This window comes from Ictalurus punctatus, chromosome 4, assembly GCF_001660625.3.
Source record: "Ictalurus punctatus breed USDA103 chromosome 4, Coco_2.0, whole genome shotgun sequence".
Classification (NCBI taxonomy): Eukaryota; Metazoa; Chordata; class Actinopteri; order Siluriformes; family Ictaluridae; genus Ictalurus; species Ictalurus punctatus.
In genome coordinates, this window is record NC_071284.1 from 10,315,194 (window position 1) to 10,333,845 (window position 18,652).

The following is an 18,652-nucleotide window of genomic DNA, read 5'->3' on the forward strand; positions in this document are numbered from 1 at the left end:
GGGTAAGAGCAAGATTCCTACAAGGATTTGCAGTGATGCAATGTTTGAGACCACAGAACTGGAACGCTCCATGCAGTGTTTCCAAATGGAGGGGAGAAGTGAAGCAAGTCCACAGGATGAGCCTCTTCAGAGACTGGATGAATTATAAATTAAAGCATGACTCACACATGATGAGATAACCTGATTATCTATGCAAACTATGACCTTTACCTATACATGGGTGGTCTTTAAATCCACTGCCTTCTATGAAACTCATCTGAACCAGGCATCCAAACTGCAAATTCATGTGGTCCCAAGTAAATAAAATACATATTATATGATATATCTATAAAATTATATCGGTAACGTGTAGTAGTTATGCCAAAAAAATTACTTTCTTATTAGGTTCTGTAATGATGCCTAACTATTTCAGAAGCCTTGCCGTGGGCAATGAATAACTAACATTAGCTTACCAAATGAGAAATAAATGACATGAAAAAAAAAAACTATCCAAGCATGCCGTCATTGTCTTGTATCAAATAATGGAAACTAGCCTCATTTCTCTGGAGTCATTTCTCCCCTGGCCAATTACACGGAAACATTTATATTAATGATATTTTAATGATTCACATATTACAGTCTTTTACCCCATAAAGGTATTCAAAGTCTTTTCCGTACAAATTCTGTAGGTCATGTTTTTAACTGCAGCTACTTTATTAGATGAGAGATGTGCTTTGTGTAAATGACAGGCTTCTACTGGGAGCACAAGGGAGTCCAGTATCATGAACCGCACGCAGCTGAGGCTGAGGCTGCCAGAGGTTTATTTTTAGAGGGCTGGAATAATGCTGCATAACCAAATAAATGTCGATCAATCTACAGCACAGCGGATGTTGACACAGGATAGGAAATACTCTCTCTCTCGCCACATATTGGTCTCTGAGGCACTGTAGCCAGAAGGATAAAACAGGACATCTCCAAACTAACTGCTGCTGAATAAAGCAAAAAGTATTTTAAGTGAGAATACTGTCAAGACTGTTACAGTTAATATGAGGAGAGAATTAAAGAAGTACCAAAACAAATACTTGATTCACAACAATTCATACTTTTTTTTTTTTTTTTTTACTGTACATTTACCTATGGATCCTATAAGGAAAGCACAAACAAACACAGCAAGCATTATTGTTTACAAATAATTATTGAGTCCAGCATTTCTAGCTCTGTCCATTCTTTTGACATATTTACATAAGTGGAAAATACTTGAGCAATTGTACTTTACCTTCCTAGAAGCATGTCGAGGTAAACTTCACTAATCTGTTCAAATTAACTGGCTAGCCTGTTTCTTTGCTATTGCAGGGTTAGACATACATGTCATGTAATTTGTACTCATTTGTACGGTCTATGCTTAGCCTTTCTCCTCCAGAGCAAATAAACTGTTGTGGATGTTAAAAAAACCTTAAATTGAGGTCTTATATTCTTTGAAAGGCAGATGGGACTTAGCCCTGTACCAACCTCCCCTACTAAGATACCTGGGCTAAAAGGTTTGCCCACCAGTCAGCAACTAAACCCAGAGTTTTGATTAATCCTTAATCACTCTCACTGGGACCTTCTGAAATCTTAAAAGCAGCTCAAATACATTATCGTTTAGCATCAATTCCTGTAGCTAATACAAATTGGCAAGACAGAAAGTCAGATTGGTAAACACTGATTATTTACATGATATTTTACTTCTGATTAATTCATTATCAAATTATGCAGCGTTAGATTATTATAATTATGCCATATTAGACTAGCAAACCTACAGAGATTGAATGTTTTCAGGCAAAATGACACAGCTGCTTTAAAATGAAGGTAATAAAAGTTACTTTAACTTCATGAATTAAAAAAGATGTACTTTTTTCTTTTTAATGCCTTTTTAAGTACATTTAGAAGTAGCAACCTTTGTACTTTCACTTGAGTACATTTTTGGCTAGATACTTCCACTTTTAACTGAGTAAGATTGTGAAACATTACGTATACTTTCACTTACGTATAATTTCTCAGTACTTTTTCCAGCCCTGCAAATTTATCTCCATCCTTGGCTGTCTTCTGTACTGGAGCTGCTGTTTTTTTGGCTCTGAAATACAAGCTCTTACTCTTACCCTAGTAAATTAAAAAATCTCTCTATAAAAGTATAATGACGTTTGACAGACCACTACATACAGTACACTCCTCAGCTTGAGTGAACATCCACTTTACATCCATCTTAAATCTATTTGTTCATGTTGAAATGGTTATTGAACAATCCTCTTATGCACTCACAACAGAAGCCTTAATTGAGCATAGCCTTTAAGCAAATTGGCTAAAATACAGCACCATTCCTGAAAACAAGCAACTGATTTAAAGCTGAACTTCAGAGATGGAGAGGATGCAAACAGAGGTTCATGTGCCATCTATCATAATCACAGGCACAACACATTTTTCCAATCTGCACTGCAGCTTGACTATGGGGGAATGCGGTGCTTGGCAGGGACATAAATATAAAGCGAGCCAGACAGCAGCACTTCTGATGGAGCATCTCGGGACAGATGGGGTGGTTGCATGACTTCTGAACAAAAGCCAGAGGGATTGGCAGGGGCATTGGCTTATTGTTCTCTGATGTCTTTTGACACGGGCATCTTAGCATTACTGCTACTTTCGATGTAAACACATTTCTCAGTAAAAGCAAAGTATCTTAGCGAGAAGAATTTAAAATGAGAAAGGAGAGTACAGGGATGACAGGGGTAATTAATGTCCTTGTTTTTTTTTCATAACGCTGTCTTTAATAGCCTGACAGGGTTGCTCATACAGAATTTAGTGATATTTATCAAGGCTGAATGTTTCATTTGGCATATGCAAAAGAAGATATTTTTAGTATGCATGCACAATGTGGACTATTTAATCAGTAGAATATTGATATTTTGGCACTATTGGATCTGGGCGCAAGTGCAAAACACTTTTTACAAAATGACTAAAACACAATATCAAATCAGGACATACAACAGCAAAACCAAAAATATGACAGCGAATTTGGAAAAAACCCTAAAAGGGCAGTTCATGCATGAAAGCCGTTCAATGTGGCTAAATTAAAGCAATACAGCGAAGAAGAGTGCCCAAAATTCCTCCAGTTATCGGAAGCAATTGGTTGCAAGTGTTGCTGCAAAAGGTGCAGTTATTACGTTTGTGTGTGTGTGTGGGGGGGGGGGGGGGGGGGGGGGTTATCTATGTGGCTGGGGGGATTTTTGCCCATTCAGCCACAAGAGTATTAGTGAGGTCAGGCAGTGATGTCGACGAGGAGGCCTGGCATGCAGTTTAACCCAGGGTTCTGTGCAGGCCACTCGGGTTCTTCCACACCGACTTTGCCAAACCATGTCTTTATGCACTCCACTTTGTTCATGGGTGCATTGCCATGCTGGAACAGGTTTGGCCCACTTAGTCCCAGTGAAAGGAAAGGTGCACTGCAGGTGTGATGGTCAGGTGTCTACATACTTTTGGTCACACAGTGTAGGTGCTGCATAACGTTTTTCCTTCAATAAAACTATTTTACTATATTCCTTCATTTAAAACTATTTTTTGTGTTTCTTCATGTACTCATTGTCTTAAATTACATTTTGTATGAGAATCTGAAACCATTTTGTGTGACAAATATGCAGAAATAGAGGAAAACAAGAAAAATACTTTTTCACAGCACTGTGCATTATTATAATATAGCTGTAATTCTTTCATGATTAGCCTAGCTTTATATATATATATATATATATATATATATATATATATATATATATATATATATATATATATATAATATAATGGTTATATATATTATATAATGGTTTTATATATATATATATATATATATATATATATATATATATATATATATATATATATATATATATATATATATATTTTTTATTTTTTATTTTTTATTTTTTTATGTAAAATTGTTATTGAACATTTGTTTTTTCATCCGATTAATCAAAAAATTATAATCGTCCAATTAATTGATTATGAAAATAATCGTTAGTTGCAGCCCAAATTTGTTGTTTGTTAACGTGTTTTGAACTTACAGGCCACCATCAGCTTCGACATACAATAAACCGTTCAATAAAATCCATGCCTACTGTATTGTTTTCCTGTCTACATGTTATGCACTAGACCCTAACTAACCCCTAACAGTGCCAATGTTCAGCCCTCTGTAATCATAAACAGCTACCTCTTTACAGCTGCACTGATTTATTCTCCTTTCACGTGAGAGAAACCAAGTTTTTAAATCGCCATGCATGTGCAGGGGTTCAGACACACCACTTAACCAACAATCAATGCTCTTCTGACCTGACTCTGTCATGAAGACAATGGTGACATCATTCACAACACCGAACCCCTCCCCCAAATGTTTCAAATTCATTTCACCTTCAGAGAGGAACAACTAAATGCTCTTCTCCAGCCCATAAAGGGAGAATTATTGATCCTTCCTCTTTGCCATGTCTTTAAAATAGCTTTTTCCTTCTTTAAATGTCGTTTCTCACGAAGCACTGTCACAGCGACAAAAGTTGATGTAAGCAAAAAATACATTTTAAAAATAAAAATCTTTCAGCATAATCTGATTTCCACATCAAACTTGTCAAAAAGCTGCTTAATTTTTTTTCCCCTTTATTTCCGGCATAATTCACAATTACATAATCACTCATAACGGAAACAAAGAGCCAGCAGTCTTTCTAGTTGTTCTTTGTCATTTAAAAGTAGGCCAATATAAAACACACCATATGCTAATGATGGATCTTGTGCCAAAAATTGTGTTTTAGAAACACAAAAAATGTGTTTGAATGTTACAATGGCTGAGAAGTCTGGAAAAAAGCAGTACATACAATATTCACACAAGCTCTTGTAATGTTTTGTGGGAGAACAATATATACACTTCTTTGTGTTAAGGAATAAGTCTTGCAAATCTTGTGTGTAGTTTATAAGTAATATAAAATTAAAATCTCAGGTTGAAGTCCACCTGGTTTGGTTTTAAAGACAAACACAGCTGGGTAGTGAACTCAGTGGGGACATTCTCTATAATCCTGGACTTTCCATGAGCTTTCTATGAACGTTCTATTAAAAATGTGCTCGGCTGCATTCTGGGATTGGTGTAAATGGGTTTTTTTGTCTTATACAAATCCACCGTTTCTTCACTGAGCATCTCACAGCCCCGCCAAGGCCTAAGGGACTGCCAGCACTAGCGTCAACCTTCCTGTCAAACAGAGACGCATGAGGACAATTTGGTGGCTTCGTGTTTAGACAGTGGCCGGCCTACTTTCAGCTTCAGCAGCGAGTTTAAATGGACTAATTTGGATGGAAGAGTTTTCACTTGCTTTTGCAGGCAGTCTACCCTGAAAATTCACTGTAAGACTTTTAGGTAGGGCAGGTAGGCTTTTTTTTCCTGCTATTGGGAGCCTCTTACAAAAGTATAATCCTGTGGAAACTTCCACAAACGTAGTACAGGAGCAAATTAGGAACCGAGGCATTTTTAAAATGACTGGTAATTTCTTGTGTAGCGCAAGCAATCATGGTTTACAAAGCAGAATGGCAATGATGGCAAGAAGGAGTCATCTGAAAGGATTACACTGACCCTGACTCAGTGTTGCTGTAAATGAGATTACCCTGATGAGACGACAACGATGATGATAATGAGATAAGGTCATTTTCAATTACTCTCTCACTCCTAAGGACATTTGTGGATGACAATAATTGAAAGTGAACTATGGGCCAAAATACAGCTGCTCAGGGCCAATAGCAGCAACCACGTCATAGCACACGGACATTGTACAAGTCTTGTCAGAAGGGATGCAGCGAAACTTCGGCCGCATTTTCGATTTTTGGCTGAAAGAGAAAAAAGCCTAAAATATTGCCATGTCCGCCCCTCAATGCTCAGTGCTCAGATTTCACTCTCGATCTCGCCGATCATGGCACTACCCGGCAAAGGGCGATCATGTCAGCGGTTTGGAAATACTTCAAAGTTTCTGATAAGGACATCAAATTTGCCATCTGCAGTGTTTGTTCCGCAGAAATTTCAAGAGGGGGTAAGGTGCCAAGGCACTTTTCCACGACATGTTTGTTACACCAACTGAAAACATGACATCCCGTTCAATATGCACAGTACAGCAAAACAACAACGACAGAACAGAGGCCCTCTGCCATTCTGTGTTCTGCCTGCTGTTTTCATTAAAATGATTGTGTAGCATACTTAAACTTTTTGTATTTGCAAGATGCTAGCCTAAAGCTGCTAAGTTCATTACGTGACTGCTCTTTTGCAGATCATAATAGTTAAAGTTACATTATTTGGACAATTGGATAAACAAAAAAAAATCTGTTAAATTTGATTGTTACAGAACTGAATGAAGAATAATATATTTAATATTGTTTTGTGTGTTAATTTCAATAAAAATGTGATTGTTTTATTGGTTTGTAGTTTTTCAATTCAGATTCATTGAATTCATGAAATGAATGAAAAAGTCTAATATTAACACAATTATACAAAAAAAAAAATTTATTTGTTTTTTTTATGTTTTGGCCCAGAATTGTCCTTTCGGTCTTTCGGTACATCACTACTTATCAGCATGATTTTGTCAGCTTGCATGTTTTATTCCAGCTAACTTGCTAAGACTACCAATAGCTGTTCAACAGTAAACATGTTGGGTATGCAATCATTTGCTTATAACTCCCCTTGTACGCTCAAGACTCAGGACCGTTTGTTTGTAATTGCTTTTCTCCTACACCATTTATCAAAAGAAATATTGGAAGTGAGAAATAAATGTGAAAGTCATGAGGTGTTTAAAGACAAATGAGCTTTTAGATGCCTAAAATGCACATGATTAATGTTGGCAATATGATTTCCAACCACCTGCCTGTAAGTCGCTTTGCCTAATTCTCCTATTAGGCACCTGAACCACTGAAATTACATAAGACTTTTGAAGTAAGTCTCTGGAACCGCTCATGTTGTGCAAAAACCAAGCCCATGCCCTAATAGCACTGGAGTTGCACTAGAAATGGAAATAAAAAAAGGCACAGGAAAGAACTGAAAGCATCCTTTCTTTTGTAATGACTACAAAGAAATGCCTGGATCACTGTTAGTCAGTATTAGTCATATTTCATCTCTTCCTGCCTTGCAGTCTTTTTAATATTCTCGGAAAATGGCACACTAATAAGAGACGAATGCAGCCATATTTGAGCAACCTCAAGTTTGCAGTTTCTGCCGCATGGGATGAAGAACCTGGTGAACCCCAACTCAAGATCCCTGTGTGTTCTCCTGGGCTGAGCCTTAAATACGGAAGCTCATTAGCATGTTAGGCCTTAATGAATTCACTGCCTGCATACGTCTCACACTCGGCCATCCATCAGCTTAATTACAGACACCCAGCCAGGAACAGTTCCACTGTTGTCAACATGGGACAAAATATGAATATTCTAATTATTCAGTCACAGAGCGTTTCCACTGACTAAACTTCACCCACAAAAAAAAAAAAAAAACAAGAAAAAAAAACACCCCCACCCGCCTCCACACACACAGTTGGTGGGGATACGAAGCCTAAAATTCTTTAAAAAGGTGAATTTTTACTCTAATTCTAACTATTACCAAATAATGATCTCTTTGAAAGAGAAAAGCAATTAATATACATGGAAATGCTGCCAACTTTTTTAAAATGGGCTCTACATTGTCAGCATGCAGCTTAACTCTTTCCATGAAATGAGAACAAGAACAAGCACGTATTTCCAGGCACACACATTCAAGTAATGTATCCCATGTGACAGTCATGTAAAATGTTATGGAAATCAACCCAGAAGGATCCCTGACCTTTTCTATGCTCTGATGAGGTGTCTGACATGTTCAGGTTGTTTGCACGTTTTATCACGTGTTCATAAACATAACACCGCTTTTATTACTCAATCGCTCATGACAGCATGCGCTATATTTATACCATGCCTTGAAGAGTGAAATGTATATTTAATTTCAAAGTGTAACATTATCACTGAAAGAACCAGTGTGTGTTGATAGTACGACTACAGCCCAAAGTGGCAAAAAACAAAAAACACACACACACAAACACACTGCTGATCACATACACAGGTTAACATCTGTGTTCCTCACTAGTCACAGCTGTGCAGCACCTGTATAAAGAAGCCACAAAAAAAATCTGACGTTTTCTCCCTCTCTTTCTTTCTCAAGGATACCTCTTGCAATTTTTCACAGAGACATGAGATCATATGCACCATTAGAAGTGTAATTCCATCATCTATGTACATAAGGCCCAGATAGGTGTAATTAGGCCATGGTCAACTGCTTCCTGTCTGCTTGCCTGGGTGTCTATTCTGCTGGAGGTGCTGCAAATCCTGGAGTGTATGGAACTCATCCAGCACTCACTACAGAAGTAACACTCAACTTGACATGAGATGATGGCAGTTTATCTCCTTGAGCTAAATGAATAATGATTTATCCATGTTGGGAAAACTCCACACCATGAATATTTGGTAACTATACAGTACATCAGAAAACACTATTTTGCTTTAGGGATCTACTGAAATTAGGGGTGTGATGCAATGCCTCTATTGTGTCCGTATCTGTATTTGTTTAGCACTCCAAATATCTGTATCTGTATTTGTATTAGGATTTACACCTAAAGTTAGTGTGGTCTAAACTGGAAGGTCGATAGAAATGCCCGCACTGTCAGCATGGTCATGTGAATTCTGGCGAGGAGAGTTCTTCAACCTCAACTACATCACTTGAGTTCATAACTGATCTCAACTAGAGATGTGTGCTGGAGTGTTTTTAATCCCACTTATACAGTTATTATTTTTGTTTGTACCTGCCCACGATACCAATATTTAAACAAACTAGTAGCCTCGCTCCTGACTGCCTGAAAATGAAAATCTCCAACTCGCACAACTTTTTCATTGTGTCCTGCAACATCCCAGTCTCGATGTCTATAGTCTCAACCAGATGCCCTGGGAACCTTTCCGAAAAGCTAAATAAAAAATAATAAAAATATATTTTTTAAATACTACACCTACTATTCATATCTGTAATTGTATCTTTTTAGAACATATTAACTGTTCATTTCAAATACTGTACTCATATTCGGTTATACAGTTACAGTAAAGATATTGATAACACTGTCAAAAACATCTACAACACTAGTTGTGGAACAGGAAATAATAAACACTTCCAGACTTGTTAAAAGTTATGCGTATGTTTTTTTTTTTTATCTTTGTGATTACTCGTCACAACTCACAACTCATCACGGCATATCCTGATGACCCAAGATAACTCCTGAGAAAATGCTTGTTAGGAAACTTCTATTGGCTCAAACTCTGTAGTCATGGTTGTAATTTCTGTGATCTGTGTTGTGTATTATTTTCAGTGAAGACTACTGGTAATATCACTCAAGCTTTTGTCCAAACACAAGAAGTTCTTTGTAACCAGATTGCTAGTTATCTTGAAATACATTTTTTTTTAAAGACACAGGCAAATGCTTATGTAATATAAATAAGTATGCTTGGTATGCTTTCATATCCATGATGTCTGTTGAGAAATATTTCTGACAAAGCCTACGTGAGTCTGTGTACTTTGAATGTGTGAGTGAGACAGTATGTAATAGATGTCTCACTGTTTTTCACAGTAGAGCAATAATCTATTACCTCCTGTCCAGACCTGCCACTTCACACTGGGAACCTTCTGTTACTCGGCTCCAACACAGTGTCATAAATGCCATGAGAAGCCTACAGAAGGAAATCTACTGTACATGCTAGTTTGCCAAAATTGAGACCCATGCAACAAACATGGCTTCTAAGAGGCAAGAATTATAATAAAGGAGGTGAGTTAAGAGATTTCCTCAAAGGACAAACAGTGGCAGCTTGATGGTGCTGGGATTTGCACTTCCTCCTTCCTCTTCCACCATTACCCACAGTAAGGCAATATTGGAATGTCCCCAGTCCCCAGCAAAGTATATCACCATCCTGACTAGTCAGACTTCACATTTTATTTGTCACACAACACTTCCTTCTGGCAGCCAGTCAAGTCTGACAGGATTTACCTCAAGGAGGGTGAAGCCATGAAAGCATGATCCGACCACTGTCTATCCTTTCTCACTGTCTCCTTATTTATTCAGCTTCTGGGTTTCAGAAAAATGTCATCTCTTGTATCCTTTTTAACTAAATCTCACAAAGTTCCCAGATGAACCTGAAGAAAATGCAAGATTTCTTGATAACAGAACCTTTCCAAAGTCTCTAACTGGTTCTGTGTGGTCAGAATCTCCCAATATTGAGCCTCATTTATCAATATTTAGTAAAGTTGTTTGTAGTTCCCCCTTTTCACAAAAATTTCAGAAACGCTGATTTTCTTTGTACCTGCGTTGATGAATGCCAATCATTCGTAAATTGCCAGGCAAACACACACACACACACACACACACACACACACACACACACACACACACACACACACACACACAGCACTGCTGATTTGCATTTGGTGATGCCCACAGACACCATAAATGGTATAGTTCACAGAGCAGAAATGAGCTATTCAGAGGTGGACGTGAACGTTATCTTGACTCAGGTCTATCCCAATAAAACTACATATTATTTAACAGTGTAACCCCATGAAAAGCCCAAAATCTGGAGTTAAATGAGAGAAAAGGCAAATTAGGTGTAAATTAAGGGGAATGAAAAGAAAACAGTTTTGACATGAAATATCTACTGAACCCATGTGATCATGGGCACCAAGCACACCAAGTAGGGAAAAATGCTTTTTTATTCAAAGCAAAGTGTCCCCCAGAATGCACCAATGAACCCTCCCCAATGGCGTATTGCAAAAGCAAGAAGTGTCACAGGAAGCCTGATGATGGCACACTATGGAGTATACAGCACATTGCAGCTTGAGGCACACCAGACTACTGGACACTTAGTGCTGGCTCTAATAAAGTGTTCGCACAGAATTAAAAGAAGATGCCGTGGAAAACAGAACCTATACACTACAGTTATTTAAGTATTTCCTCCTTTTATACAGAAGCATTCTAAATTCAATGGCTGGTCTTATTTGTCTTAAATTATGGATTTGTTTGCTTGCGTTATTTTTTTCAAAATTAATATTGCTTTAGTTAATGACTTTAATATGAACTGGGTGTTACAAACTATTCATTAAGTTTGTATAACTGAAATACATAAACTATTTAAACTTGACTTTGAAACCCATACTTCATGTTTTGAAGCCAATCAATCGAGCTTAATAATTGAGGCCCATTGTTCAAAAAATGAATAAGATGATCAAGTGTTTCTCACATTTTTGTGTTTTAGCATTTTGAAATAACTACCAAAAGATTATGTTTTGGTGACATTCTCAGAAAAACACATTCCATTAAGTGTTCTCAGGTTTGACCTTCTAGTGAATTCCATAAAGTTCATAGGTAGAACCCTACAACAGAGGGTTCCCTTTCAGAAAAGATTCCAGGCAGAATCATTGTACAAAGCCTGAACAATTAACCCATAAAACCCAATGAAAGAAATCTGTATTTTTGCACTTTGTAGTCTTTTATCGCTAATAATAAAACAACATGATTAGAAACTAAAAACCTAACCCTTTCCAAATACTACAGCTTCAATGTTCAAAGGTATAATTAAGTAATCCCATTTGAAAAATACATAAACACGCTCCTTACACTTGATATTCTGTCTCTTTTTTATTCACAACAGGGAGTAAAATTTTTATACATTTTTCAAAAGTGTAGTCCAGACCTTATACGTCTGTGAGAGAGTGTATTGAATTTAACACTGTCACAGATTTTTCACAATGAAAAAAGGGGTCAATGCTAGTCACTAATAGGCATTTCTATAATTTATTTACTGTTGGTTTCCATGGTTTCAGTGCTCCAAGCTATTGTGGTATGGCCACACTATAGATATACATGTCGCTAGCTATGTAACAGATATCTTCCGGATAAAATGAGATGCCTTGCCCATTTTGACCACAAATCAAAGTCTTGTTAATAATAAACAATATGTAAGGAAATGCTTGTGTATAAAATGGATCCATGTGGTGCATCACTGTCTATTAGTATCAATATGTGCCTTAAACAACGTTTCCCATACATAGGCTCTACTTGGGCGGCCCACCCAGGTAGATTAAGTCCCATCCATGCAGATAAAATCCGAATTCCAATTTTTCTTTTCAATCAAGACACACAATTGTCAGTTCATAATGAACACAAACCAGCGGACCTTAACCCTCCACTCCAACCCCCCCCTTTCTCAAGGCAATGCGAATGTCAGGTGTGCGAGACACAGTTGATTCAGTTGGTACGTCAAAATTCAACGGTTGACTAGCAGCGGCAACTTTTTCTGAGGAACAGAAAAACTCGGTAAAAAAAACACCACACTTAGCAGTTTGTGTATTGGATGCCTAAAAAAAGAATGCTTCTTTGTACTTAATGTGTTAACGTTAAACGTTAATGCTACACATATTATTTTAATTTACAAGGGTACAGTAACGTTAGTTGGTCTGGTTAGCCAGCGGTCTAGTAATGGTAGAGCTCGCCTCGATCTAAACACTCCGTGCAAAGTGACGTAGCTCTAACGTTATCAAGAAGTTAAGACAAACACTTACTAACGTTAGGTAACGTTATCAAGAGCATACAACTACCAACTTTTGTGTATGTGACCTCATGGAAAGCTGGACAAACATAACCAGAATGACGGTCACTTCTTTTTTCACCAGCCATGAAGCCCATTGTCAGTGGCGTTGAATCATATTTTCAGTGAAAAAGAAAAGTGGCAGGAAGATGAACAGGGGCAAAAAGCAACACAGGTAATGTTAATAGGGTTGCCACAATGAGGAAATAAACTCATGACAGCACTGGTGGTACCGGTAACACCGGACATTTGTGAGTGTTTTCAATCACCATGATGTAAGGTTATGTAGCTGTGGGCCATATTCACACCAAATCGTGCATAGTGGCACCTTCCTATAGGATTAACAATCAGAAAATAACGCTTTATTTCTTCCATTCACCGGCTTTCTCGCTACCACCGCTCACTCTCCTTATTCGCCGTCTAGCTCGCTCGACCACTGCTGCTCTCGACACAAGTATATTCTCAACCTGTGGGAAACACTGAACAATTCTTCTTTATTCTTCACAACATTTGCTCTGCAGTGGCGCATTGGTACAGCAGGTACTGTTGCTGCCTCACAGCTTAAGTGTCTCTGGTTCGATCCTGAGATCAGGATAATGTTTGTCTATGAGGGTTTCCTCTGGGTTCTCTGTTTTCCTCCCACTTCCCAAAAACATGCTAGTATATGAACTAGCTATGATAAATTGTAAATGTATGTGGGCATGGTGCCCTGTGATGAACTGGTGTCCCATTCAGGGTGTATTCCTTCCTCACACTCAGTGTCCTGGAACAGGTTCAGTTTCCTCTGTGAATGTGACCAGGATAAAGCAGTTGCTGTAGAAGAATTAATTAATTAGTCTCTACTACCCGTTTGACTTCCAGACACTTTGGCACTAGATTGTATATGCAGGACTTGGAAGTGTTTTAAGAAGTCCATAACATAATCACTGTAGCAATTAGGCATGAGATTAAGGTCAGTCCATTGAAAATCCATGGTCTTGGAGTTTGTTCTGCGCAAATGTACACTGTACAATAAGTAACTTTGTCTGCAAACTGCTATTGAATATCTCATAGCTATATTGGTCGCTGTGACATGCCTGGACACACTTACACCAGCTAATACTGAACACACATACACACCCTTCAGTGCCTGACACAGAGCAAACATAGCTGCACAATAGACCTGTGACACTAAGCTGCCTACGTCTGCAGCTGCACCTCAGCCCCCACATCTACTTCAGCGAGGTGGAGGAAGCCTACATTCCTTTATGGACCATATTTTGAACATTAATACATATCCATTGGGGAGGTTGTGTAGGACTTGCATAGTACAACATATTACATGCAAGAACACAGTAATATGTTTATTTATATATACACACGGCATATACCCTCACCGACCATTTTATTAGGAACACCTGTACACCTGTTCATTCATGCAGTTATCCATTCTGTCAATGGTGTGGCAGCGGTGCAGTGCATAAAATCATGCAGAGACAAGTGAGGAACTTCTGCTAATGTTCATATCAAACATCGGAATGAGGAAAAATGTGAATTCAGTGACTCTGACCATGGCATGGCTGTTGGTGCCAGACAGGCTTTTTTGAGTGTCACAGAAACTGTTGGTTTCTGGGATATTTCTAGAGTTTACATGTTGCCAAAATGCAAAACCCTCCAGTGAGCAGCAGTTCTGAGGGTAGAAATTCCTTCTTCTTTTTTTTTTTAATGAGAGAGCTAAGAGAAGATTTGGCAGACTTATTCAAGCTGACAGGAAGGCTATGGTAACTCAATTAAACACTCTTTACAACTGTGGTGAGCAGAAAAGCATCTCAGAACACATCAAGCTTTGAGGTGAATAGCTTCAACAGCAGAACAACACATTGGGTTACACTCCAGTCAACCAAAAGGCTACACTAGCCACAGGCTCACAGGCTAAGCTAAATCATGCCTCATGAGTGCCTCACTGGATAACTGCATGAATGCACAGGTGTACAGGTGTTCCTAATGTGGCTAGTGATTGTACATAACATTCACTGCGCTGTAGTGTTCTCTCCTGACCATCAAAGATAAAAAAAAATTGACACCATCTGCATACAAAATGACATATCTCCAGGAGCAAAAAAGAAATTAAACTGTCACAGCAGTTACATTTTCAAATAACTTCCAAGGTATCAACACTGTATGCTGCAAGAGGAGCATGGCACTGTACTGACTCATGAGCTCTGAATAATACAGCTCTTCTTCTGCACAGTTCTTTCTAACTCTCCAGTAAACTTCCTTAATTTTCATAAAATGCAAGTTCATGGTTTGTGTGTGTGTATATATCATCCCATCATTACAATAGCTGTAATGCAAAAACTGCTGCAGTGCCAGATTTAGAATAAGCTCATCAGCAATAATCACCCTAGCCTGAAGATAGATCAAGGCTCCTTTGAATATATCATTTGTCTCCTCTGAATCACATTTGTGACTGCAAACATAATGTGGCTCAAGGACTACAGGAATGTTAGCCATAGAATGGGAAGTTGGCTGGAGGATGCATAACTTGATTGTGTCCCATAAGAAAACTGAACGATTTCAACACAGCCACAGCATGAATGACATTGAGTCACTGGCATTTCTTTGTCATGTCAAACCAATCAAAGTCTGAAAGAACAACTTCTGCTAGTATAGCCTCTTCTGCTTATAAAGTTCTCTTATTGTGTACATTTTGTTTCATAAATACCCAAATTATGTTCTTTTTTTAAGTCCAATCCAAACACATTTCAACTGCTACACTTAATTCAGTGGAAAGGCTCCACAAACAAGCATCTGTGGTCACAGAGCCATAAAACATCCCTGCTGTCATATCCACTCTTTCAAACACTTGTAACACACACACACACACACACACACACACACACACACACACACACACGCAAACTCAGACTAAAATTCCAAGCTTGTATTATCATGTATCTGAGACTCTGAATCCCTGGACTTTGGCCCAAACGTCCACACGCAGAATACAGTAACACTACAGTAAAACAAACACACACACACACACACACACACACACACACACACACACACACACACACACACAGAGATGATGTCAGTGTCTGGGCAAGTGGCCCAGGAGATCATTTAACTGGATAAACATAATAGCAGGGTTCCTTGCAAGGTCCATCAAAATCAGAAAAGACAACATCGGCTCTTTTGAAAAATAAAACAAATCAAAAGCTTTCCACTAATCAAGTCTTCCAAATTTGATATAAAATGACTGTTATTTGTGTTGTAGCTATAACTTCTGCTATTTTAATCCATGTGTACTTTTTCTATGTGCTTTGCTTTTAAATCATGTCTGCTACACTCTAAAAACAAAAGGTCATGGAAGATCTCCTAGGGTTACTGAGGTTGTCCTACCAATGCAACCAGTTAAAATGCCTCTAGGACCTTGCAAAAGTTATTGAAACATGACAAATGCTTCCTTAAAGAACCCTAATTTCACGTTTAAAAAACAAAAAACAAAGATTAAGTGCACAATTTTGTTTGTTCTTTTCTTTTAAACATGGGCACTGTAACCAAAAACATATGGTCATTAAAGATCTATAGACATTTTAGGGCTCTTGAGGTTGTTTTACCAGTGCACCTTGCTCCAAAAGTTCTAGAAACATGAATGGATCTTTAAAGAACATAATTTAAAGTGTACAGCTTTATATTAGAAGTATAAACTTTACCATGGGGCAGTAAACCTGTTGCTCTGGTCCACAACATTTTTTTTTCGGACTTACCACTAGCATTTTTGCCACATACGAGGTGCTGGTAAGGCTGAAGGAGACCGTACAGCTCCGAATCGTTGTTGATAGCTTGCTCAAAGGCCTCCACAGTGACCGTTGCTGGCATGCCGTTACTCTCCTCCAAGAGCGCGCTGTTCAGGACGCGACTCACCACCTCGCGGAAGAGGCTCTCCATGCAGGCGGCCAGGTAGATGGCGGCGTGCTCGTGGATCCTCGACGCCACGCTGCTGTCCACCAACCACCGGAAGACTCTCCCGACGTTGAAAACGAGCCCGCAGCGTTCCGACTTGCCGCGGCTGTATCTGTCCTCCGTGCTCATGGTGTACATGGAGAGCGCGCCGAGCGCGGCGGCAGCGCAGTTCGCAGCGATGGTCCACGACAGCACGATTTTGGCGGCGCTTTGCACTTCGTACCTGGTGCAGCGCGCGTAGCGCAGGCTCAGCCGCCGCGCCTCCATGGCTATGCGCACCAGCGAGCGACTCACAAGCGCAGAGAGCCTGGCGAGCAGCTCGGGGCTCGAGGTGGCGCATCGCGGGTCGCCCTGCTTGCCAAGCACCGCTTGCACTTCCGCGAGGCTCCACGGTACCTCGTCGAGCTCGGGAAGCCTGGCCCAGTGGCACTCCAGCGTCTCGCCGTCGTCGACCGGCGCGGCGTTCACCGTGTCCGAGCTACCGCGGCGACTGCGCATGCGGTCGGTTAGGCGGCAGCAGTTCGCTCCATGCGCGTACGCTGCGTGCGCCTCGGGACAGCAGGACAGCGAGGAGCTAGACGACCTGAACGAGTCCGCCGCTCCGCCGTAACCCGAGTCGAGTGTCAAATCCTCCAGGGTCCTTGTGACCGATTTAGCCCTCTTCGCCATGGCTGCGCCGCATAGTGTCCCGCGAGCTCGGCGCCAACAGAAATAAAGTTCAGGCGAAAGAGAAGACAGTGGGCTTCGATGTAAACAGTGATTCTGTAGCAGTAGAGAAAGTGAAATAAAGAACTCAGACGGTTTGAGGTGATGTTGAAAGTCGCCTGCAGCGGTGTGTATAGCGCGCTCACTGCACCGCAGTTAAAGGCGCTGAAGTAGCTGTGGAAGGAAGGAGGGGCCATAAGAGAGATGAAGCATACATCCAATACACTCGTGTGAAGACTGAATCGCTGTAAACAAGTAGTGTGTGGCGACGTCGAAAATCCCATTACAACCGTACTAAAAACGTACCAGTACCATACACACCCCTTAGTACCGCATTATATACTCCAGTTATTTGCGGTAATGGCGGTTTTGGATATAACTAGCTTTTAAAATAAAATAATCCTGAATCGTGTGTAATTACTTGCATTCATTGTCATCTTTGAAAGTAAGTCCTCTGTTGTCTTGACTTTTCCCTCCAGAATTTCAAGATTTTACATTTGGACCCAATCGCCACTTAAATGAAAAACACTTTGTCTTAAATGGCCCTTTTTGTCCTTGAAAGCCACAACAGACACGCAGTCTATAGAGAAGTAATGAACAGCTTGTCAAGTGGTGCATCCTGCATGCTTTCAATAGGCCAGATTTGTTTATATAGATAGATACATCAAATGCAGGCTACTTTATTGATCAATAACCTCCTTAAAATTATGTTCAAATGCAACATATGTCTGGAGAAAAGTGATAGGGATCAGATGAACACCTGGCTAAGGCAACAAGACTCTTCTTGATTAATATTTAATGGAATGCATAATGTATCACATATCCTGAATTGGGTAATTCCATGTGAGCTCAAAAGCATTTACACTGTCTGTCAAGGTCATTTATTTCTCTAGATGGAGCTGAAGATTAGAAACACAGTGAAATATTCAACAATTTGAGTAAGCTTTATAAACACATGAAAGCTCTGGAGAATTATGCTACCCACAGGTTCATTCATATTTTCAGGAGAGAACATGGTCGGACTTCTCAGATCAGAAACTAGTAGGCTACGAGAAACTGATCCGTTTAGCATCCTCTTATAAGAATTGCCTTTATGGTGAAAGCAGGGTCATTGTTTCCAGTCACGTGGCAGTAGATATAAATCTAGAAAGTAATTTCCAACAGAATATTCAACCCACTAATCACATTTTCTCTTCTTTATACATTTGTCTTCTACGCACCATATGTAGTCACTGTACACATCCCATAGGCCTATTAGATTTAGTTTTCTGATGTTATCCTGCCATCTAGTGTTGTCATTGACCTCAAGTTTAGATTATAACAGAATTGTATTTCTACG

The 18,652-nt window shown here is 39.4% G+C and overlaps 1 protein-coding gene across 1 annotated transcript in view; it reads right to left on the bottom strand.

Moving 5' to 3' along the window:
- btbd11b (BTB (POZ) domain containing 11b) overlaps window positions 1–17,630 on the bottom strand; it is a 70,069-nt gene extending 52,439 nt beyond the window's left edge. Inside the window, exon 1 of the mRNA XM_047154882.2 lies at window positions 16,413–17,630. Coding sequence (XP_047010838.1) covers window positions 16,413–17,277 — 865 coding nt within the window. The 5' untranslated portion in view covers window positions 17,278–17,630. The remainder of the gene's footprint in view (window positions 1–16,412) is intronic.
- Window positions 17,631–18,652: the final 1,022 nt, after the last annotated feature.